The sequence below is a fragment of the Varanus komodoensis genome, unplaced genomic scaffold, assembly GCF_004798865.1.
Source record: "Varanus komodoensis strain SLA01 unplaced genomic scaffold, ASM479886v1 scaffold63, whole genome shotgun sequence".
Classification (NCBI taxonomy): Eukaryota; Metazoa; Chordata; class Lepidosauria; order Squamata; family Varanidae; genus Varanus; species Varanus komodoensis.
The window spans coordinates 256,602-280,611 of record NW_025336259.1 but is presented as its reverse complement, the minus strand read 5'-3'; the positions used below and the strand labels follow the sequence as shown (position 1 = coordinate 280,611).

Below are 24,010 nucleotides of genomic sequence, written 5' to 3'. Positions count from 1 at the left end.
GGGGCCGTCACTACCTCCTGGGGCAGCGAGTGCCACAGTTGGTGTGAACAGTGCTTCCTTTCGTGTGCCATCCATCATTTTCAAGTAGCTCTTTGTTGGGAGATTCGGGACGGATAAAAATGCAGGACTCGTTCACACAGCGCAAAATTCACCTATGGAATTTGCTAGTACAAGTTGCGGTAATGGCCGCCATTGGGGCGCTTTAAAAAGAATCAGGAAAAAATCACAGTGAGTAAGGCGATTCCTAATGACTGTGTTATCCCCAGGATCAGAGGCACCAGTTGCTGGGGAACATGGGTAAGAGGGGGCTGCTATGGCATGGCTTGCTTGGGGGCCCCTGTGGCCAGCTGGTGGGCCACTTGGGATCAGAATGCCGGACTCGTGTCTGATCCATTATGGTTCTTTTCATGTTCTTGATTGGCTTACCTTATGTTTTCATTATCCACAGCAAGATAAATTTGAAAATTTTGTTGTGAAGCAGTGTATTGATGTACAAAATAAACAGTTGTAATGTGATTGCCTGGGTCGGTTATTCTTACATATTTTTCTGACTTGGCCATTTACCCTTCCTTACCCCCAGTAGGTTTAAAAAACATATTGAAAGTATAAAAACTTCCTGTATGAAAATCTGAGAGTCCTGGTAACACTTCGTGTGTCTAGAGTCTAGGGAAGCTTACACCAAAGTAAATTTGTGCCTGCTGTTGCAAGCTTTCTTTTTCTTCGCAGCGGAGTACCACAACCAGCTTTCTAGAGAGCTAAACTGCACATACTTGAGGTCTACAGCGGCTTAATGCAGAGTAAGCATACGGGAAGCAAAGGAGAACCTGCTTCCGATGTCACACAGACATGACTCTAAGATCCGAAGGTGAAGGAGACCACAGCAGCCTTGTAAATATTGTGACATGTTATTGAAGTGTAGTCCACCTTTCTGCCAAGAAGGATGGCATTCAAAGCCAATCACAAATAAGACTTGATTAGAACGACAGTAAAACAAATGCATTAAAACCAAAACATCACCAAAATTGGCATTCAGTTCAGGAGATCTGTTTCACATGCCAAAGCCTTGGGTACATAGAAAACGCTTGGTGATCATCAGAAAATAATAGTATTTTTTATTTCCTATTCATGTTATTGTGCATTTCACCAAAGTAAAATCTAAAACACACTGAAACCAGTAATTGTATGTAAATATTGGTGCAACTAGTGCAAGGCAGAGTGGTGCAATGGTTGGAGTGATGGGCTCCAGAAAGCCAGATTCTGGTCCCCATTTATCCACGATGCTCGAGTACTTTGGGCCCGTTACTGCCCCCCTGCCCGGCCTTCCTCGCAGGGCTGTTGCGATGATGACACGGAGCAGAGGAGGATGCAAGGAATCTGATGCAATAATAACATCACAGCATAAACGCGGAGGTATCAGCGATGCGCCAGCCTGGTCCCCCTCTCACGGCGGTGGGGCGGTGGTGGGGGATGCAAGGGCTGTGCGAGCCGCCCGGGGTTCCTCACGAGGGAAAGGCGGCGGACTCCCACGCACCGGAGCGAGAGACGGCGCACGTGTCCGCGGGAGGGCGGCATCTCCACGTGCGGCATCTCAAGCGCGAAGCGGCGCCCGGCCCTCCAGTGCGGAGGAGCCCTTCCCCCCCGCCCCACGGGATCCTTGAATCCCAGGGAATCCCAGGGAGGCAGCTCGAGAGAGCGGGGTGGGCTGCGGGGCTGCGCCGGCGCAACTTTGACCGGGATCGCAACCTCCCCGCCGGTGCGGCGGCCACCGGGAACCGGCCTTCCTCCAAGCTGCCGGGGCGTTGGGCGCCGTCCCATCATCCCCGGCCGGAAGGGCGGCGGGCGGCTGCGAACGATGGGGGCTGCGGTGCCTAAGGCAGACTCCTTGACGGCAGCGGGCCCCGCCTCCGCGGCCCCTTGCGCGGGGCGGGGGAGGACTACAACTCCCGGCATGCCCCGGGCCCGGCGGCGTCCCTGGCAACGGGAGGGCCGAGCAGCGGGCGGGCCGGCCGGCCGGGCAAGGGGCCGCCGGCGCCGCGATGGGGCAGGACTACTACGCCGTGCTGGAGCTGACCCGCAGCGCCAAGGATGCCGACATCAAGAAGGCGTGAGCCCCGGGGGCGGGCGGGAGCCGCGGCGTGCACGTGTGTGCCGCACGTGGGGACGCGCCTTGCGTGCACGGAGGGTCGCGTGCCGCGGGTCTGCAGGCAGCGAGCCCTGCAGGATCCTAAAGCGCCCGAGTCCAGGCCTCCTCTTGAACCACAGCACCGCACGGGCTTATGAGTACTTTAGGCTGGCCTCCCCCAGCGCGGGCCCCCCGGAGGGACCCCGCGCCGCAGGAGCCTGCTTTTTGTTGCCTGCGCCCCCTTCCCTCGCATGCAGTGCAGCGCCGGGCCCGTTTGTGGGTCTCTCTGCTCCCCATCCATGAAAATCAATCCCCTCAAGAGACACGGTTCTGCTTGCAGGCGGCTGTGGCGGGGGAGGCAGGCGCCTTTCAGTCGTGGCCCCCAGTGAGGCAGCAGTTTCCCCTGGGAGGCCCCCCGGCAACCAGCCTTCTCTTTTGGCAGCAGAGTAAGACCTTCCTCTTCCCCCAGCAACATCTGACGAGGCCTTTATCCAGATCTTTAATATTCCTTGTTTGCAGAAAATGTTGTGCACTTCTGGTCCTTCTCCTTGCATAAGCCCCCAGCACATTAGGCGAGCTGGGCTGGATCAGTCCACGCATCCATCCGGTCCAGCACCCTGCTTCCCAGGGTGCCCCCCATCCCTCCCCGCTGCACCCACGTAAAGGGTTTGCCCCAATGTGTGTCTTGCAGTTATCGGAAGCTGGCGCTGAAGTACCACCCTTACAAGAACAAGGAGCCGTGGGCCCCCGAGAAGTTCAAGCAGCTGGCCGAGGCGTATGATGTCTTGAGCGATCGTAAGTAGGAAGCGATTCTGGTGCTGCGTGCGCCATTTGCAGAATGGAAGAACTGGCATTAGGCTGCTTCCTGTGCATTCCTAGGACTGCCCTGGGACATGCTGGAAGCTGCAGGCCTTTTTATCCCAAACAGAAGGAAGCTGTAGGCCTTTTTCTGTTGGCGACATGCAGGTATGTGAGGGGGTGTCACACGCAGGTGGGGAGAGACCTGTTCTCCCCTGCAGAGGAAGGCTGGACGGGCTCCGATGGAGCAAAGCTCAGGGAACCAAGGCTCCATTTGGATGCCAGGAAGCACTTCCTGACGGTTAGGACCCCGAGGGTGTGGAATGGGCTTCCTTGGGAGGCAGTTGAGGCCCCATCAGTGAGGGTGCTCAAGGACAGGCTGGACATGCACATGGTGGGCATGTCGTGAGCAGAGCCAGCTGGAGCCGGGGGTCAGACTAGATGGCCCAGGAGACCCCTTCTGACTAGCTCTGTTTCTATGTTTTTCTCTCTAATCATGGGAAGGATTGCTTCCTGTCTTGAAGGAACATCAGGCAATATCAGTTAGATGTCTCTTTATACCACTGCATCAACCTTGGCTTTCCCCAAAGAATCCTGGGGACCATAGTTTGATAAGAACAGCCATGTGGGACCAGACTCGAAGTCCATCCAGTCCAGCGTGCCTTACACAGGGTGGCGAACCTGCTGCTCACAGGACCCCTCCAGCATTTGGCTGCAAGGCCCCCTGCCTTCAGCAACAGGTGTATGCAGCCATGGCGCTTCTGGTGAGGGAGAGAGCGCACAGCCCGGCTGGTTTTTCAGGAGTGCAGAAGATCCTGTTTGCAGATCCAGCACTTCATGAAAACTGCCATTTTAAATGTTTAAATTAAATTCATACCCTGCTTTTTCCCAATGAACTCAAAGTGGCTTAAATCATTCTCCTGCTGCAATATCGAACACAGAACAGCAATAAAAGATCATAAAATGTAATACAAACTGTAAAAACCAGATTTTAAAAGCTACAACTGTTGACACAAATTAAACCACAAAACCTCTTACGCGCTTCACGTTATGCCCCCAAAGATGATCAGAATAATTAAACGTGCTGGCACGGTCTGGAACAGGCAGCAAAGAACTCTCCGCTTTACAGAATATGTGCTCCTGGCCGAGACGTGGAGGGCTAGGACTGGTGTGTCAGTCTGGCTCAACACGGCTGCCAGCGTTGCCAGGCTCCCCTTGAGGGTGGTGTGGCAGGGTCTGCCATGAGCAGACGTAAAGGCGCAGCAAATTTTGCCGTTCTACAGGTACGTGTTTCTGTGTGTGCAGGTACATGTGTGTGTGAGAGAAAAGAGCAGGCTGATCACTGACAACCTTCCTGCCTCCCCACCAGTCTCCTTTTCCCAAATAATCTCTCCCGGGTCCCAGCTTGTTTACCATTTATTACATAAATGTATGTGATAATAAGAAAAACTTTGCCACGTATATATTTGCCTACCTCCAGAATCTCTCCCTCCCGTGACCAAATGCATGGCATCTCCTTGTTCGTTAGCTATGAAGAAGAGCATCTACGATAAATTTGCGGAAGAAGGCCTCAAAGGAGGGATTCCCCTGGAGTTTGGGATCGATACGCCCTGGACGGAAGGCTACGTGTTCCATGGAAACCCAGAGAAAGTCTTCCGGGAGTTCTTTGGAGGGGACAACCCCTTTGCTGGTAGGTCCACATGCTGCGCTGGGTGAGAAGGCCTCCTTCGTCTGCCGTCCTCCCCACGTGGCCCGCCTGGGCCACGGTTGCCAGCAGGTCTCCAAGGGGCCTTTCCGGAAGCAGCAGAAAAGCGTCTCTTGGTATTAAGTGCCAGCTGGTCTTTTTGCAGGCGGGCGTCACACAGACGCCCAAGTTTTGTAGCTCCTGCAAAACTGAAAACTCTTCCTCTCATGATGAGCGGAAAGGGAACGCGCTCCCCAGAGAGGTCCGCTTGGTGCCGTCATTATTTGTTTTTCGGGGCCAGGCGAAGACCTTTTTATTTAAGCAGCATTTTAAATGTTAATATTATTGAATTTTATCTGGCCAGGGTGGCTTATTTTATATTGTATGTATTTTATTTTAATGTTTATATTTTTAATTATAATTATTTAACTAATTGTTGTAAGCCGCCCCGAGGCTTCGGCGAATGGGGCGGCATACAAATGTTTTAATAAATAAATAAATAAATAAAATAAAGGGCTTCCTTCCCTAGCCAGAGGTGGAAAACGCTGAAAGCCATTCCCACAGGAGCTTTCCCATTCCCATCCCCACAGGCCGTGACTTCACCCTTTATAGACACTTTCTGCATCACCTGATGCTGAGCCATGGCGTTGCCTAATTTTCCTTTTGTTGCAGGGCCTCAGGCTTGCTAAATGTTTCATCCTCCAAACATTCTTATTTTGTTCTAAAACAGTATCACTTTTTAAAGTAAAATTAGTGATTTTTCCCCCAAAAAGTCCACCCACCCCCTAATGCTGCCCCTTTCTTTCTCTGGCTTAGAATTCTACACTGGAGAAGGGGGTGAAGTTAACATGGCTTTTGGGGGGCTGAGAGGAAGGGGGGTGAGGAAGAAGGACCCCCCCATAGAGCGAGACCTCTACCTTTCGCTGGAAGACCTCTTCTACGGATGCACCAAGAAAATCAAGATCTCACGCAGGGTACGGAAAGAAACTCTGTGCCCAGGTCTGGGGGCTTCACAACACTCTCGGGGGGGGGGGCAATTCTGAATGCACGTGTCGCAGAATCCACAAGTGGAAAAGGGATGGATTCAAATAGTGTCTCTCTGCGTAAGAGAGGAACCAACTGGAGCTTTGCACAGGCTCTTGGATGGAGCATGGAGCCTTCCTGGCCTTGCCGCCTTCCCTCCCCGGCTGCTCATCTCGGCATGCTTCTAGAAGCTCATCCCTGTCGCCAGGTGCCCACCTCCGACCAAAGATGCCACTGCATCTCCCCTGCTGCTTTCGTCCCCGGAATGGACTTCCTCATTCCTTGTGATGTGCCTGTCAGTTCCCGCCTTCAAAACCCACCGTTTCCCCACTCGGCCTTTGGCAAAGGATGCTGACAGTCAGGACCCCCGGGGTGTGGAATGGGCTTCCCTGGGAGGTGGCTGAGGCCCCATCGGTGCGGGTGTTCAAGGACAGGCTGGACATGCACATGGTGGGCATGTCGTGAGTGGAGCTGGCTGGAGCCAGGGGTCAGACTAGATGGCCCGGGAGGCCCCTTCTGACTCGCTCAGTTTCTATGTTCAAAGCCAAAGTTTGTGTAAATTAAGTTCATGCAGATTCCACTCCAGTTTTAGTTTTAGCTGGCATGCTCCGTGGGGCGGAGGCCGTTCGTATTCTGGACATGCCATTCACATTGGCAGCAACGGCCAGTGGGGCCTGCAGGTGAGAGCCTGCATCTGGCTGACGATGTGACATTTAGGTGTCCGCGGCCTTCCCGTGCTGTCCTCCCGCATCCTGTGTTGCGGCATCACCCCCAGCCTCACTAAAGGGCCGCCTCTCGTGCCTCGCCTGGGTGTCTGTGGATTCCCAGGCCTGCTTTCTCCACCCCGCAGGTGATGAACCCCGATGGCCACGCGTCCACCATCAAAGACAAGATCCTCACGATTGACGTGCAGCCCGGGTGGAAGCAAGGGACCAGGATCACCTTCCAAGAGGAGGGCGACCAGGTGGCGTGGGGCGCTGGGGGCGAGGCGGCTGTGCTCTTGCCCAGGTTGACCTGGGAGGCTGCCTGCAAGACCTGATGCCACGTTCAGGGAGGGTGCAGTTCCCGGATGGAGATATCCCGGGGGTTGGGCTGCTCGGACTGGAGTGGGAGAAGGGCCAGGAAGGACCCGTTTCCGGCCCTTCCTGAGCCCAGCCCTGTCTGGGTCGCACACGGCCACCCTGGGCTTCCTGCGGGCCCAGTCCCATGCTTGCCTCAGGCAGAAACAACAGGCCACGATTCCTCTGTTTTAGGGCCCCAATATTATCCCCGCAGACATCATCTTCATCGTGAAGGAGAAGCTCCACCCCAGGTTCAAGAGAGAGGGCGACAACCTGATCTATGTGGCCACTCTCCCCCTGGGGAAGGTGAGGCAGTGGGGTGCCAGCCAGGAGGGCAACCCAACCAGCCCCCCCCCTCAAATGTTCCAGAATGCTTTGCATTGCCTGACATGCCACTTACAAGGTAATTATCGGCAGAATTGTGGAGGGGAGTCGGGTGGCATAGACTGCCCCCGCTCAGCAAAGGCGGGCAGATTTCGGGCTGGCAGATTCCCCGTTTCTTCACTCCAACCCCCAGGCGGAACGCGCACGCCCTGCTTTCCCATCCCCCGAGGCGGGCTTGCGATTTCGCTCCAGCTCTGCCAGCCACAAGGGGTTCTCAGAGGCCCGCTAGCCCTTCTGCCTGGGCCAGGCTGGCTTCCTCGAGCGGTGCCCGAGGCCAGCGGCTCGCCAGGATCGACCTCAAGCTCCTGCCCCCCAGGTCTCGCATGATCCTCCCTCCTCTCCGCATGGGCACCTGTGGATTGTCCAGGTGCGCCAGCTGCAGAGCGTGTCCCTCTTCAAGGAGGCTGCCTGTCGCCCCTCTGCACGAACCTCAGGCCTGGCTTTGGCCGGCTTCTGGTCCACTCAAAACACTTCCTCCAAGAGCAGGCTATTCCAGCCGAAAGCCGGGCCGCTGGGAGGCGAGCAGCCCTCCTGTCGTGCCCTGGCCTCAGCTCGCCGCTCTCCCGCAGGCCCTGATCGGGTGCACCGTGGACGTGCGGACGCTGGACGAGCGACTGCTCAACATCCCCATCAATGACATCGTCCAGTGAGTGCCATGCGGGGCCCTCGGCTCGGAGCGAGGGGAGAGCTTTCGGGAAGCACCGGGCGTGGAAGGGCCCCCTTCTGAGCGCCTGCCTGCAGCCTGGGCCCCCCCAGGGCTGCCTCGAAGGCTTTCCTGCAGAGTCCTGCCTTTCCGGAGGAGGCAGAGAGCCTGCCAGGCCCTGCGGCAGTGGAAACGCTTCCAGCTTTGGGGCGGGGGGGCGGCTACAGCCGGCGGCTGTCGGGTTCCCTTCCCTTCCGCTCCATCAGCATTGCACAGAATTGCCAGGGGTCCCCAGCCCCTCCGCCTCCCGACCCGTCTCCATCTCGCCCTTGCAGCCCCAAGTACTTCAAAGTGGTGCCGGGGGAAGGGATGCCCTTGTCCGCGGACCCCACCTGCAAGGGGGACCTGCTGATGTACTTCGACATCGTCTTTCCTGCCAGGCTCACGCCGGCCAAGAAGGAGCTCTTGCAGGAGGCCCTCCTGCAGTGAGGCGCGCGGCCTTCGCTCCCCTCCTCCCCAAGCAAGGAATAAAGCTATTTTGCTCCGTTCCCGCTGCCTCTTTTGCCACAAATTGTCTGGGGACGGCAGGCACAGCCTCCAAGGTGGACTCGGCTCATCCAGGAGAGCCTAGATCAGTGGGCTATATTAGGGCTAGGGGAGTGCCCCAGGGTAGGGTCTAGGCAGTGGTGGCGAACCTATGGCACATGTGCCACAGCGGGCATGCAGAGCCCTCTCTGTCGGCACACGAGCCGAGTCGCCCCAGCATCGCCCCAGCAGCCGAGCATCGGATAACCGTGCACACAGGGGCCGTGCGCATGCTTGGAAGGGAGTAGCGGCGCCAGGCAATGATGTCACGAGCCGCGACTTGTCCGAGCTTTCGCATGGCCGGTCAGTGCGCTGCCAAGGACATTTATATATTGGCTTGGACTGGCTGTGAGGAGTTTTTTCTAAACGGAAACCTCAGTTTTCGGGTTTTGTTGCAGTGTTGGCACTTTGTGATAAATCAGTGGGTTTTGGGTTGCAGTTTGGGCACTCGGCCTCTCAAAGGTTCGCCGTCACTGGCCTGGATCAACGGAAAGCTGCACCCGCGTGCAGGAGTTTCACGCTGTCGCCTGGCAGCGTTCTCACTGCTTTGTCTTCTGACTGATTGTGCTGCTCGCAACTCCAGCGGAGGAGCTCCGCAGACGCGATCCAGCCACGGTCCAAATGCCCTCCAGCTGCACGTGGTCACTTGGTTAAGTTGCAACGTACATAACAGGCCAGCTTTCCTACACGCGAGTGCCCCGCAGGCCTTTCAGATTCCATTGTCCATCATCCCCAGGCAGAATGGCCAATGGGCAGGAAAGCTGGGCATTCCAGTGCAGAAAGCCTGAAGGGCGTCCAGCCGAGGAAGGTCGGACTAGACCATTTGGCGGGGCAGGGAGAGAAGCTAAACGGAGCACAACATTTCAGCTGCCTCCTTTCACTGTACTAGAAACAGACCGACAAAACACTGAGATCACGGATAAAAAGAGGACGGCAAGGACAAACCCCGGCACCGCTTTGCATCAGCACACACAGCTTCACAAAGGGTAATACCTGAACAGCCCCTGGGCACATTTTCCCCATTTAAAATTACAAACAGGAGCTGCCAGTCTGCAAGAGCTTCATCGAACTCTGCAGACTGTGGCTAATTGCAGCTCCCCAGGCCAGGAACAGCAGAGGACTGCCCCCTGAAAGGGCCACCGGAACTGGGGCCCAGGAAAAGCTCCCGCTCCCTTGAGGGGACCGAAGCCCTTCACAGGGAAGGGCCTCTAGGTCTGTCTTCTTCACAGGCGTGGGCTCCTCAAGGCCTCCGTTTGGACACCTGCCCTCCTGCTTCGGCAGAGGTGGGAAAGCAGGGCCAGCGCCTCCGTTTCATCCCAAGCCTCGGGGCCCCCCGGCTTGGACCCTTGGGAAGCGCCTGCCACAATCCTGCTCGGGCCGTCCGAGGGCACGTGGCTCAGCCGAAGGCCACAACGCGGGAAGGCCACTTCCGCTCCCTTGCGCCCGCACAACTCGCCCTTCACAGGAGCGTCCCCTCTGGGCTGTGCAAGTTGGGGACCAGCTGCCACAGCATCCGCACAGCGCTCCCGCCCCACATCTGGTAGCTGGGGGGGGGGGTGCTTGAGAGGATTCCAAGGGGGCACGCTTGCTTTCTGCCCTCCCCATCTCTTTTGGGCAAGCATGTTCCAGCAATGCAGAGGGCCGCAACCCGTTTCCCAGATGGCAGGAAGAGCAGTGGGCAGCCCAGGGGAAGCGGTGTCCACGGCTGGCCGCATCCTACTATGAAAGGACGCGGGCACCCAGATGCCTCTCGCCCTCCGTGCCCACGGCCGGAGCGCGCCTTCCACTTTATGGCTCAAGGGAACATTCAGCACCCTGGGAAGCGGCTCTTGCGCCCTGTGAAAACGGAAATGCTTTCAAGATTTGCCTGTCGCAGTAACTAAGATAGAAATCCTCCTCAGAGATGCAGGCATATACTTGCACATTCAGGGGACTCCCAAGTCCTCGGTTTGCGTGAGCCGGCCCTCCCTCTGGCCTTCATGCAAGGGACGAACAGGTGTCGGTCCAGGTGTGCAGCCCCAATCCGTCTGAGGCAGAGGTGGAGCAGTGCTGCAGGGCTCTCCCCGCTTGGCTGGAAGGAACCGGAAGGCTGCTCCCAAGAGGACGGCCTTTGAGTGGGAAAGGGTGGAAGGAAGCTGGTTTTTAAATCCCCAGCTTCATAGGGCTGCTTTCTCAATCCAGCACCCGCCAAATGCGCTGGACTGCAACTCCCATCAGCCCTGACCAGCACAGCTGGCTGGGGATGAGGAATGGTTGCCACTGGGGCAAAAGTCTGCTCAGGGGAACAACATCCCAGGGTTTGATTCCAGACCCCTGTGCAGTGCGAGTGCGGCCTCCTCCTTCCCCCGAGAGGGAAAAACAGCTCCGAAAAACAGGTCAATGGTTGGTCTCTTGCATAGCCTTTATTAAAGCACCTTAAATATCTCAAATCTATCTTTAAAAATGCCTGCCCGTCTGCGTAGAAAGAAAAGCTGACCGAGCGCTCGCATGCAGCCCTCAAATTCGAGTTTCTGCGGTCTAAAATTCTTCAAAACTCAGTGAGGTGCTTCCAGCAAAGAGGACAATCTTAAAAGGGAAAAGTACAGAGGCTGAACAAGAGCACATTAAAAACCCATTGCTAAAAGCAGTGGGCTCGTCGCGGACCAGAAGCACAAGGGCACGACAGAAGCCGTTTGAAGCCACACGCAGAAAGTTGCACAGAGAGGTAGAAATGTCGACACGTCGGCCGGGAAGGGGTGGAAAGGGAAGAGCTGGGCAGAGGCAGATTCTGCCAAGTGCACCCATCCGGCGGCTAGAAGGGCGCCTCCCGCGATCCACGGGCAGCCATCAGGCCGCGTTTCAGCTGCTCGTAGGTCACGAACATCACCACGTTCCAGGACCCCAGCCGCAGAAACGAGGGCGTAAAACTGGAAGGGAGAGAGCGGGGATGTGGGGGGGGGGGGAGAGACGCTGTTAGAGCCCCGATGCAGAGGAGCTGCCGCCATGACACACTCGGCTGCGTGTGCCGGCCAGCCCGGATCGGGATGCGGCACCTGCCCTCCACACCCAGAACCAAGCCTCTTCCATGATTTCTTTATTCCGTTACATTTCTATGCTGCCCGCTGCCGAAGGCCACTGGGCGCTTCACAATAGTTAAGGTTTCAGCCAGGCCAAAACCTCCTCAGCTTCCAAAATTAGGCAGGATCAGGCCCTTCAGGCTATACAGAAGCTCTAGCCCACCCAGGATATTCTATGTCTTTCCTGAGCTTCCAGATCAACTAAACAGGAAGTTTTTTGATGCATCAATCCTGCCAGAGTCAGCTCCCTTTTAAAGGAACGTTTTGCTTGGTATATTTCCTAGCCCAAACGTAATGCAAAGGTTCTTGCGCGCACAGGATCGCCAACATGAGGGCTGCAGGTACCACGGGGCCTGGAAACACCTCCTAGCTTGATTTCCTTTGAAACCCATTGAAGATGTTTCAAAATTAAACAAAAAGCCAACTGCTCATCTTCATTTCCAGAAACACCTCCAAGCCCCGTGAGTTCCAGATGCATCCTTGGAAAATAGAAGAAAGGGAAAGCTGCGAGGCGGGGGAGAGGGTGCGTGTCCAGCCTGAACTTTGGGCGGGTATTGCCTAGGATTTCTGCATGGGGGCCACATGAACAAAAACTCGCCTTCTGTGAAGTGCTTGTTTTTGGCTTCTTTTGGGGGGTAAATCTAAGGGAAGATCTCCGTCCATATGAGCCTGCCCAGACCCTAAGATCTGCTACCGTGGAGGTCCCCCAAGAGCCCTCCTTGAGCGAGGTGAGGAAGACAGTTACATTATTTAATAGATTTATAACCTGCTTTTTTTCTGTTAAAGAACTCAAAGCAGCTCACACTGTTCTCCCCCTCCTGCTCTCACGCTTATCCCCTCAACAACAACCCTGTGAGGTAGGCTGGGCTGAGAGTCTGTGACTGGCCCAGAGTCACTCAGTCGGCTCCACGGCTCGGGCGGGGGGTGGGGGACTACAACCCAGCTGCTGAGCCCCAGTCCCATCTTCTTAACCACGACACTTTCCTGGCCCTCCGCACAGGAGAAGCTCAGCACTGTGGGTTGAACCTACCCAGCTGCCCCAACATGGTGTGTAAATTACCTCCGGCAATTCAGAACGAGCAAGAGCCCTGTCGCTCTGCACGGCTCCAGGAGCTCCCGGCAGCCTCACAGGGCACGGAGAGAGCCCCGACTCACCCTTTGTAGAAGGCCAGGGGCCCCTCTTTTCGGAGCATGGCGAGGGCGCACTTGACGGCACTGCCATATTGACCTGGGGCAGAGTTCATGTATCTGGTCTTCACCACGTCGACCGGGGAGGCGATGACCGTCGTGCAGAAGCCGGCCCCAAACGCGGAGGTGAAGTGGCACGGGAGGTTATCTGGGTGGGAGGGGGAACAGAGCAGGCGGGGATGAGCTGGACAAGGGCGTCCATGCTGGCGTCCGGCCGAGACAACGCCGGATTATGTCGAGCTGCTCCACTCACAGCCGGCCATGGGGGCGGCCCACAGGTTCATACCGATCAGCATTTTGGAGAACGTTTTTGACATATTGGAGCAAACGTTTCTCGTATAAAAACATGGTCCAGACAGCCAGAGACAATCCTCTCCGACTGGGAACATTACAGGAATAAACCTTGAGGCCCTAGGCCAATTCCACCCTGAACCACGACGCCCTCACGCGTCCCTGGCATCATCTGGGGGTTTCCTCAGCTTGTGCACATTTCTTTTCCCCGTTCTAAAAAAGAGGAAACGCCTCTCCTAAGAGTTGGTTCCTGGCAGGAGTCGCTTTCGGCTAAAACATGCTGGCATTTCGGGGCCCGTCAGTTTTTTCCTTCCACCCCTGCTGGGGGCAGTTCCAGAGAGCTTCCCCAAGACACAGCAGGGCCCTTGGGTGGAAAGGGCTCGGCACCGCAGGAGTAAGCTTTCCTGGGAGATTGGTGTGTGTGCGCACAGACCTTCACACAAGGGGCCTCTGCTGCATTCTTTTGGTACAGGCTGACCCAGCAAGGGCTGTACCACATCAAAGGCCCCTGACTTTTCGTCAGGGCCAACTTTCAAAGCGTCTTTGAGTCAGAGTTCCGTTCGCTCTATTGTCCCAACCTGTCATGAGGTTGTACGTCAGGAGCGTGTCCTTGATCAAGTCGTAGGTCACAAGCTCGGTACAATTCACAAGAGCATTCCGGGTGATATTTGGAGAAGTCCCTAGACGAGGGAGGGAAAAGGTAAAGGGCTTTAGAAAAGTAACGGGCAAAATTAATGTCTCAAAACATCGCTTGATCGCTAGATCATTAGCGGCCACGGTACCGGATTTTTTGAAGAGGGTTCAAGGCAGCTCATCTACCAGCTCAGGACTTGCACTGACCTCGCTGCAGAGAATTCAGGGCTTTGGTGGACCTCAAGTTTAACCTGTCCTTTTTTAAAGCCAGATTTTGGCCTTACAAACCGAGCAGGAAGCACACCGAGGGAGTGCAAGGAACCCGCAGCGATGCCTGCATTATAACATCGTGCATTAAAACGTTGCAGGAAGGCCTACGATCGAGCTAGGATTTGATTTAGGCTGCAGGAAAATTGCCCAGTGGGCTCAGGAGGAAATGGGAACTTCAGCAAAGCACCTGATGCCCCCACACATCTTGTTCAATGCAGTTTGAGAACAGGTGGGCAGACGGCTGGGACTTCAGCTCCCAAAAGCCCTTGCTACAATGACTCGTGGCCAGGAATGCTGGGAGTTGTAGTCCCAACATCTGGCGGTCAAGCCACTGCCCACTTCCGATCTACAAAAGGCAGGTGTCGGAGATCTCTCCGTGATTCTGCGCAAGCCGGAAACCCTGAAACGGGGACCGCAAAGCCAGACCCCCACAGCCCTTTCCAGGCACCCCTTACCAACCTTTCCAGAGGCCCCGGAGGCCCTCTTCCCTAGCAATGGTCTTGTAAGCATCCAGGGTCCCCTGGTACCGGCGGCTGCCCTCCATCCGGGCCTGCGCCTGGAACCTGACCTTCACCACATCGGTGGGCTGGGCCACGGCCACCGCCATCGCGCCGGTGGTGCAGCCCGCGAGGAGACGACTGCCAATGCCGGCATCTGCCAAAATCGACAAGAGACGGCGGCACAGTTAAAAAGCAAGGAGGGACCCCCTCAAAGCACCCGCAGAAGCCAAATGACCACAGATCAGAGTCCACCGGGACCCAGCCCCACAGAAGGATTTGGACTGCCAGAGCCCCCCTCCCCCCACTGCCTCCCACAACCCGCACAAATTAGCCTGTCTCCAAAGTTTAGCTGCCCGCAGACACCTTGACAAGCAGTTTGTGGCACACTGGGAAACTGAACCTAAGCACTGGCTCTGTTGCAGCTTGCAAAGGTCTCCCTGCCCAGCTGCCTACAGGTATTTACAGGTCTGTTCCACAGACACTTTCCAAGTTCCATCTGTAGGGAATGGAGGAACCTGCAGCCCAGGACTTGGCCACGGACACAGAATCGGACACAGTATTCCAGGTGAGGTCTGGCTAGGGAGGAGCACAGAGGAACTGCTACTTTTTGTGATTTGGAAGTCATACTTCTGGTAATGCATCCCAAAATAGCATTTGCCCTTTTGGCAGCTGCATTGCATGGTTGGCTCATGTTGAGTCTGTTGTCCACAATTACTTCAATGATCTTTTCAGTTCTGTTGAGCCACATACTTCATAGAAACATAGAAACAGAGCGAGTAAGAAGGGACCTCCGGCACCAGCTGGCTCCATTCACGACATGCCCACCATGGGCATGTCCAGCCTGTCCTTGAACACCCGCACCAGTGGGACCTCAACCACCCCCCGTGGAAGCCCATTCCACACCCTTGGGGTCCTGACTGTCAGGAAGTGCTTCCTGGCATCCAAATGGAACCTGGGTTCCCTGAGCTTTGCTCTGTTGGAGCACTTCCTGCCTTCCTCTGCAGGGGAGAACAGGCCTCTCCCCACCTCCGTGTGACACCCCCTCACGTACCTGTATGTCGCCAACAGATCCCCTCTGAGTCTCCTCCAGGCTGAAGAGGCCCAGTTCCCTCAGTCTCGCCTCATGCGGCTTCCCCTGCAAACCGGCCACCAACCTTGTGGCCCTGCGCTGCACTGGCTCTGACTGATTCTAACTTCCACGCTAACTGAAGCATGCTAATGACCTTCTCACTGTTCAGTCAGAGAGCTTGTTTTCAGTTCTAGGTATCTCTGAGCAAGTACAGAGAGCATTGCTTCTTTCCACCTGGTAGGCACTGTCAGCCTGTGCACTTGGGTTCAAGCTAGCGGGCTCTGGGGCCAGCAAACAGGGCTGCCCCGTCGACCTCAGCCCCAGCACCTCCCCCTCAGCCTTTGCCCCCCGAGCAGGAGGCCAACTTACGCTCCGACCCTTTCGTGTAGAACTGTTTCACCGAATCGTACAGCCCGATGCGGACGGAGGCGAAGCTCATCTGGCGCTGGAGGCCGGCCACGAGGCCGTTGTAGAGGCTCCGGGGCCCTTCGTTGCGCACCATGGTGGCCATGGTGCCGAAGACCCCCTTGTAGTTGGTGGGCTTGGCTGTCACGGCCCGCTTCGCTTCGCCTTGGATCTGCGCAAGAGAGCATCGTGCGGTGGGGGAGGAAGATTTCACCGCGAACCGGGCACCTGTCACAAACGGTGGCCAGCCAGAGGTCTGTGTTGGGAGCAGGGCAATCTCACTCTGCCCAGGAGAGCAAGGGAAAGATACACTGCACTTCTGTCCTTGATCATTTAAGGAAAGGAGGATGAATTATACATGAGTCCAGGGAGAAGCCTCTGCATGCACTTGTTTCTAGCGTAGGGACAGGGGACCTCCAGCCTGAAGGCCCGCACCCAGCCCCTCAGCTTCCTTCCCAGGTCTTGCCCCCTCCTCTGGCATAGGAAAGCTCTTATCTCCAATCACCAGCCAACAAAGATAAGAGCAATGAAAGCAAAGATCCCTGGCTGGAAGAGACACACACAATACAAATGTTGTTGTGTTTATTCTCCACCTTTCCCTTCCTGTCCCGGACTCAAGGTGGCTTCCGTGACCACCGTCCTCTGCACTCCACACCCACAACCACCTCGTGAAGTAGGTTAGGCTGAGGCTAACTGGTCCAGAGTCACCCCACGGGAGTCGCAGGCAGGTGGGGACGAGGACCCAGATCTCCCAAGGCCCGGCCAGCTCTCTCACCACGGTGCCAGACCAGCTAAACGCATCACTCACACACGAAGTAACTGTGCTGAACATCAAAGGACCGAGCTCACAGAAACTCGGGGAATGTGAACTTGCATTTTTGTGGACCCCAAGGGAGGGAGGGAGGGAGGATGCTCAGCCAAGGCGACAGGACGCCTACTTCCGTGCATCGTCCGTGGACGGCTGCTCTGGCCCGGCGGCTCACCTGCAGTCTGACTTTCGCCGTATCCAGGGGGAAGGTGAGCAGGTCGGCTATGCAGGCAGCTGCTCCAGCACCCACGAACTTGACGGCGGCTGTCGGGGGCACTTCGGTGGGCTTGAATCCAACCATCCTGACAGCTTCGCACCGGCTTGACAGATGCGGTGGACACAAGGGAGGAAGGAGGGAGGAAAACCGCGGCGTGCCGACGTGGCGAAAGGACGAGACAAGTGACCTGTGCCCCTGTCTGGGAGAACACAGAAGGTTCCTCTCATCCGCGATATGGGGGAAGGCCGAGCACATCGCACGGAGAAAAGGAACAGTCTGGCACTGATCCCCAAAGACCTTCTCTGCATTTTCAAACTGCTGCAGCAGAACAGGCTCACCAGGAACACCCAGGGCAGGTTCACATGTTACAGAGCCATAAACCCAGGTCTGCCGGCATATGTGCCCTCAGCATAGGTGGGTTTTGCATTCGAGACGGCCGGTTGGCCTCTGTATGAACAACAGCTGCACCGGATGGACCCTGGGCCTGATCCAGCGCCCGGGCTGCTCCCGTGGCCTCCCGCACGCAAGCCGTTTTTGCTAAATGCTGAACAGGAGGAAAGTGCAAGGGCAGGGGGTCCTATCCAGGACTTTTAGCCCCTGCTCCTCCCCTGCCTCACTTCTGCATTTCCCCTTGCTGGCCAAATGCCTCGTTTGGAGGAGACTTGGATGCTGCACGCTCCGGATTCTGGAAGCAACAGGAAGGAACGTGCCCTCCGCAGCTGCCTGGGAGCAGCTTGGGTAGCCTCGGGCTTCCCCAGCAGCTGCAGGGCGGTGCGACGCCTCTCACCCGCTTCGCGCGCAGCACCACACGGCACGCTGAGCGCCCTCCAGGCCGAGAGCCATTCCGTTCTTTCTATGGCACACTCCATACTCCAAGTCGGCGCCTGCCGGGGGTCCAGGCCTCCAGTTCCCATTGTCCCCAGCCAGCAAGGCTGGCAGGCCAGCTTGGGAAAGCTGCGGCACGGTACGAAGCCAGCAAGTTTAGGCCACGCATGAAGCATTCCCCTTTCTTGTGAGAATCACCAAGGACTCGCCACGGCGTTTTCCCAGGCTGCGTTGGATGCTAGGCCTCGTGCCCCAGCAACAGGAGAAGATGCATCTTGTGCGGCTGAAGCAGCTCCCCGATTGGTTGTTGCTAAGCAACAGTCGGCAGAGGCCCCGCATGGCTTCTGGGGTGAGTGCACCATTTGATTGCTGAAAATGGTTCGCTCCAGAGGGTGAGCCCCACAACGGGAGCTTTGCATCCCGGCCTCGCTGGATGGCTTTTCCATAACCTGAGGAATCTGCTTTTCTTTAAGGCACATCAAGGTGACTGGACTGAGCGACAGGCCTCTGGGCCAGACCCAGCCTGCCGGGAACCTCCAGGGCTCTCCAGAAAGCCTCTAGCCATGGGCGCACGGTCTGGGGATTCCCATCCCACCCCCACCCCTTATGGCTCCCTCTGCAGCTTGCCAGAGTAGGTTTTTGGAATTACTGCCTGTAAGTCCTGAGGGCGGATTTCTCATTCCCAAAGGTTTGGATGCTTTTTTTTTTTTTCTTTTCTGAGAAGAAGGGAACTAGCAGGATTGGTGAGAAAAAGAAATTAGGCCTGTAGCCAGAAATCACAGCAGTATGGCGAAATACCGGCTTGAATATGCCACAGATGGTAAACCAGATTAAACACCTGGGGCTGATCAGATGCCAAGAAACTCCTGAACTGTTTATCCTGCAAAAGTCACAGCGAGGATCAAGAACTGCTTGTTCAAGACATTGTGCTTTTCATGGAGAAAGGTACAAGTTCTCTAGGGCGATCTGACCCCTTCCCTCACTGGTGACAATGCCTGGGACCAGGGCACAACCGGTGTCACCGACACGTTTTCAGCCCTAGCTCTGCATCCCCAGGGTCTAGAAACTCACTCCCTTGTTCAAAACGGAAATCAAGGAATTTAGGATGCAGAATGTATTGCAGCCTAAGTAGTGCAATTCTGCTGAGCACTACTAGAACTGCAGAACAGACCGCCTAGTAAAGCACAGCACATAGGTTTGGCCAATTCTTGCTTTGAGGCTTTTAAAAATTCTGTTGCGTAGGTCCCTGGCTTCTAGCATCCATGCAGAGGGTGCTACTGACTAAAGCACATTCTGCAGCCTTTCTTTTCCCCTTAACTGACCGTTCTGCAGAAAGGGGAAAGAAGAATGAAGAAGTGGAAAAGCATGATCTGGCTACAAGTGAATGGTTACCTTTTCTTCCCTGCACTGAATCGGAATCAGATACGCTCTTTCCCCATGACCGCATGGAATTACAGCAAACCAAGATGTGACTGGACCCTTCCCACTCCTCCAAAGCCAGAATTACCTTAGTCAAGTATGTCAGGATCGCTGCAGCTTGATCAGGATTCTCTAAAAGTGTCCCGTTCGTCAAAGCTGTTCAACGCCCCCACAGTCCGGCTCCCTTGACTTTCCATAGAAAAATGAGCTGAAGGACGACACCTAATAATCATAATACTTATCCTAGGGGAGCAAAAGGGAAGAGACAAACACGTCTGAATACAGGGGCACCAGCTCAGACTTGCAGTTCCAGGATTACAGAAATGATGCAAAGCCACACTTTGAGGCCTTGGCCCACGCTAAAGCCGGATCGGGCCTTCCCACATCTGCTGATTTGCATGCAAAGCTGATTTGCACTGGCAGCTCACGGCTTCCCTGCACTCCCCAAAGCAGGAGCCTGTTTGCACTGGCACCGGATTCCCATTTTAGCAGCAGCAGCCCAGAGACTGACGGGCCATCTTTGCACTAGCAATAAATGGCAGAGACAGCAACCCACGCAAGGAAACGCTCAGCAGGCACCCGGACGGGCCTTTTCTGCAAACTCTGCAACTCCGACTTAAGAGAGCAAGTAATGCCCATGCCGGGGAACTCAGGGGCTCAGCGTTACAGGACAAAGGGAAGTCAGGATTTGCATTTGGAGATTTACATGTGCTTGCAAATCTGTGTGGGGTTAAAGGACCCTTCTCTTAAGGACAACCCCGTTTGTGAAGAGAGATGCCTGGACAAGGGAGGGGGGCATTTGATTTCAGAAAAAAATAACCCTCCAGCAGGTTGAGTAAAGCAGGCTCAGTAGTCCTTGACTTCCAGGGGCGCCTCTGGAGAGCAGGGCTGGAGGACAGGCAACCTCCCAGAGACTCGGGGTTCCAGAGGAAAGATGTGGGGCTTCAGCTCCAGCGGGCTGCCCCCTAACACGCCTTTGGGTACAGCAAGAGATGTCCTACACGAAGGTAATCTCTTTCGCAAGAGCTTGTTAAAGAGGCTGTTCTAGTCACCCTTTGGCACCATTTACGACAAGCAATTGGCATCAACAGCAAACAAGATCACGCTCCGTGCGCAACGTTAATAGCCCAGAAGTAATCTGCACTCAGACCAGATTATTACTCAGAAAGGAGAACAGGCTAGGACAAGCCACGCTCCTTCGACAGAGAAAGACATGCGCAAGCGGCGTTGCTGGGCAGAAATGTCGCCGCACAGGTGTCCGACGTTCAGCCCAATTTGAGGTCTACTCTCCGGCTTTTGCCTCTCTCTCCCCCCCTTTGTGCTTTGTGCTCAAGCCAGCCAAACAGAAGAATTTGGAAAGGCCTGAAGCCGGCACACTTTCGTGGCATTCCGGCTGGTCCTAAAAATACTGCCCATCCATGGATTTGGATGCAGGACGGGCTGCAGCTCAAGGCCAAGTTACATCTGGAGGGCTGAGTTCCCAACAGAATCTCCAGGCGGGACTGGGAAGGACGTGTGCCCAGCTCCCTGGAAGCTCTGGCTGCTGGCCAGCGTCTGTAACAGTGGGCCAGGCAGAGCAAAGCCAGGCCCACGAGAGGCCGCTCCTGTGCTCCTCGGAGAGTGGGGGGGCTTTTGGGGGGGGCGTTGAAGTGTTGCAGATGATCTGCTCATCTGTGAGGAACAAAGGCCCGAATCAACACTTAAAGCAGGTCAAGGGTTAGCAGAGCTGAAACAGGGGAGCAAGGAGGAATGAGAAGGCGAAAGGGATGCCCGGACCAACTCCGACAAGCGCATTCCATTCCCTCGGTCGGGACGCTGCTGCGTAGTCGTGACACAGGGGTTACTGTGGCATGCATCGAAAGTCCTACTCCTACTTAGAGGAGACCCACTGACACACATGGAGCTCGGGTGAGAGACGCCGTGCCCGTGTGCAGCGGTGGAAATGGGGCACAAGGCGGACTGGCGTGTTGTGGTTAGAGCAACGCACCCACCCAAATCAGAAGGAACCTGCCACACTTGCTTTTCGGAAAGCAGCGGGAGTCGCTTCTGCTCCAGGTCAAACTGGCTCGTGCTGCTTGAGGTGGTACTGAGCCAGCCGGCTCCAAGATCTCGCAGAGCAGCCCTGGGCTAGATGGACCAACCATCCGACTCGGTATGAACAGGGGACCCCAAGGGGCGGCACAGAAATGTTTTAATAAATAAATAAAAATAAATAAGTCCCCTTTGCCCACTTAGAAGGGATGAAAGATGCCGGCCCCACTAATCCCGTGAAAGCTCCCCTTGGAGGCCGAGCACAGAGGCAGTCCGGTTCCCCCCAGCTTGCTCTGACTTCAACGCCCATCATGCCCATCCAGAGCACAACGGGAGCTGCAGCCGAGGTCTCCGGACGGCATCAGATGCCCAGGGCTGCGGGAACGGGCGGCGGCTGGGGTCACGGCAAACAAGGGGTGACTGGCAGGTGTCAACCAGGAGGGCACGGAGGAGCTCGAGTCCCTGCCCTCCCTATGGGGTTTTCTGGCCCAAAGGGACCGGGCCCGTACTTGGGGTTGCCGGCTGCAAAGCATCCAGGACAGGTACCCCAGTAATACACCTTGCCCCCAGAAACGGCAGGCAGAGGAGGAGCAGAATCCGCTGGAGGGTGAAGCTCCAGCTGCAGAGGGGCGAGTGCGAGGGGCTGGAAAGGAGGCAGGTGGGGCGCCCCGATCGTCGCCCCCCCCCGCACTCCCATCTGAATGGGTCTTCGGTGAAGCCACTCCCAACCGGGCGCCCCTCCGATGCGTCGGAGGCCAGAACAGGGCAGCTGCAGTCCCCACCTCCGCAGGGCCCGGGGCCGGGCAGACGCCGAGAGGGTCATTTCCCCCGGGAAGGGGAGTCGAGCCCCGAGGCAGGCACGGGGGGGGGGTTGCAAAATCGGGGGCGGCGGAGGAAAACCCCCCGCGGGCACGGCGCCTCCCGAGGCAGTCACCCGGAATGACCCCGGGGGACGCCGCAGTGGGGTCGAATGAAGGGGAGGCGAGCGGGGAAAGGGAAAGCGAGAGGCGGCCCCCGAAGAGCCCTGCACCCCGGAGGGAGGGAGGGAGAGCCCCCCCATCGGGACTCACCTGACACCGGAGAACCAAGCAAGCGCAGCGGGCCGGATGCAGCGGGATGGGCGCGGTTGCGGCGGGCGAGGCGAGGCGGGAAGGGAAGCGCAGCGAAGTGAAGCGAAGCCAAGCCGGGCGGCAGCAGCAGCGCCGGGCGCGCCGCCGGCGCCTTTTATAGCACTGCGCTGCGCCGCGCGCCGCCCTCGCCGCGCCCACGGCCGGCCCGGGAGGCTGCGCGCCGGCGGGAGCGGACCGGCTCTGGCGCTGCGGGCGGGGAGAGGCCGGAGAGCGCCTGGGCGCGAGAGCAGGCGGCCGCTCCTCGGGGCATGCACAGAGCGCCGTGCCCTCGCCTTCCCCGAGGCCCGGAAACCCGCTGCGCCGCACTTCCACGCTGGCTGGCCAGCCCACCGCCTTCGACAGGCTTACTCTCGAGGAAGCCGCCTTCACGCGCCGAGCTCGGGGGCGGAATGGGCGGGCCCCGTGTCATTTACTACGGCCTACTCCGGAGTAAGCGCGCTCTCCCTGCCCAGACGGGCGGCGTCCCTGCTTCAGCACGCCCAAGGGCGAAGATGCACAGGAGAAAGGGGGCCGGGCCGGCAAGCGACGGGCGCCCCCGGGAAGGCAGGAGCACCGCCGCGCCCCGAGCCGCGCCCCCCGGCCCTTCGCCTGGCAGCGGCCCCAGAGGCTGCGCCCCGCAGCGCAGCGCCCCCCGCAGGCCGAGTCGGCGCGACGAGCGTGGCAGCCCGCTCCCCTTTTTGCAGCGCGGGGGGCGCAATCGCTGCTCTCCCCCTGCAAACATGGACGGAACGGCCCCGCTCCCCGCCTCTGCCCCTCCCGCGCTCGCCCCTTGCGCCCTCCATGCGCGGCGGGCTCCGAGCCGCGGCCGCGTCACCCCGAAGGTGCCCCAAGGCTACGCTCACCCCCCGCGCCATGCCTGCCCCTCTGGCAACTGCACGTGCTCAGAAACACTCTTTCCTCCTGACTTCGCTCTGGGGGCCACGGTTGGCCCGTTCTGCAGCGGGGTCGCCCACCCCAGCTTCCTCTTACTTGGCATTTCCGCGTCGTCTCCCTTACGACCTCCGTCCTCCACGCTCACGTACAAGGAGCCACGGAGCGGGCAGTTCCCCCGAGAGCTTTTTATGCAGCTGTCCGGGTTTTTCTCCTAATCAGCCAATTTTCCTGCACTTGTTCGCCCTCCACCTGCGATCATTCCTGGCCTCCCCGACCAGGCCCCTGTGCATCGACGAGGCACACATTCCCTGATAGTGCATCTTTCTGCACTCCAGAATCTACTCAAAAGGAGACACGTGGGCAAGCATGGAAGAAGAGTTTGTCAGGGGTACAATTTTTAGGTGAGGGGGGGTTTACTTTGTTGTAAACTGCCCAGAGAACTTCAGCTACCGGTGGTATTGAAATGCAATTCATAATAATTAATAACAATTCCTCCAAAATAACCCAGTAAGAGCTGAGTATGCTCAAAATGCTGATATTTTTATTTATTTACAGTGTTAGGTAAATACACATGCTGAATGAAAATTTAATTTAACAGTCAACATAAAGGGCTGCATTTAATGTTTCCCTTCCTTTTTCTTTGTTGACAAAAACAAAGGTAGAGACCCTTAGCTGCATGGAGGTTTTTATGGGACATCATCAGAACTGATTCTCTGTTAGGGCCCAATCCTATGCCTGTTTAGAGAGAAATTTGAGGAAAGTCTCTGACAAATATTGCTGCAAAATTCTTGTCTTGTGCAAAAATAAAGTCGAGCCATATATTATTTTTTCAAAAATTGAGTAAGGCAGGCCTTTGTTCTGCTATTAATGTCGGGGGCAATGTGGCTAAGTGGTTAGAGTGCTGGATGGTGCTCTGGGAGACCCGGGTTCTAGTCCCCACTCAGCCATGAAGCTCACTGGAGGACTGTGGGCCAGCCTCGCCTACCTCACAGGGT

The 24,010-nt window shown here is 56.8% G+C and overlaps 2 protein-coding genes across 2 annotated transcripts; one reads left to right on the top strand and one right to left on the bottom strand.

Annotated features, from left to right (window-relative positions):
- Positions 1-2,036: 2,036 nt before the first annotated feature.
- Positions 2,037-8,224, top strand: DNAJB13 (DnaJ heat shock protein family (Hsp40) member B13). The gene is made up of 8 exons (XM_044450200.1): positions 2,037-2,104; positions 2,814-2,917; positions 4,449-4,610; positions 5,421-5,578; positions 6,478-6,591; positions 6,881-6,994; positions 7,642-7,718; positions 8,051-8,224. The coding sequence occupies exons 1-8, from the start codon at positions 2,037-2,039 to the stop codon at positions 8,202-8,204; spliced, it is 951 nt and encodes a 316-aa protein (XP_044306135.1). The 3' UTR covers positions 8,205-8,224.
- Positions 8,225-10,682: 2,458 nt separating this feature from the next.
- On the bottom strand, positions 10,683-22,206 carry LOC123033568 (mitochondrial uncoupling protein 2). The gene is made up of 8 exons (XM_044450234.1): positions 22,083-22,206; positions 19,070-19,224; positions 16,696-16,936; positions 15,677-15,884; positions 14,198-14,392; positions 13,414-13,515; positions 12,512-12,692; positions 10,683-11,206 (listed from the first exon to the last, which is right to left on the bottom strand). Exons 3-8 carry the CDS (start codon positions 16,819-16,821, stop codon positions 11,092-11,094), a joined length of 927 nt encoding a protein of 308 aa, XP_044306169.1. The 5' UTR covers positions 16,822-16,936; positions 19,070-19,224; positions 22,083-22,206; the 3' UTR covers positions 10,683-11,091.
- Between the last annotated feature and the right edge of the window lie 1,804 nt (positions 22,207-24,010).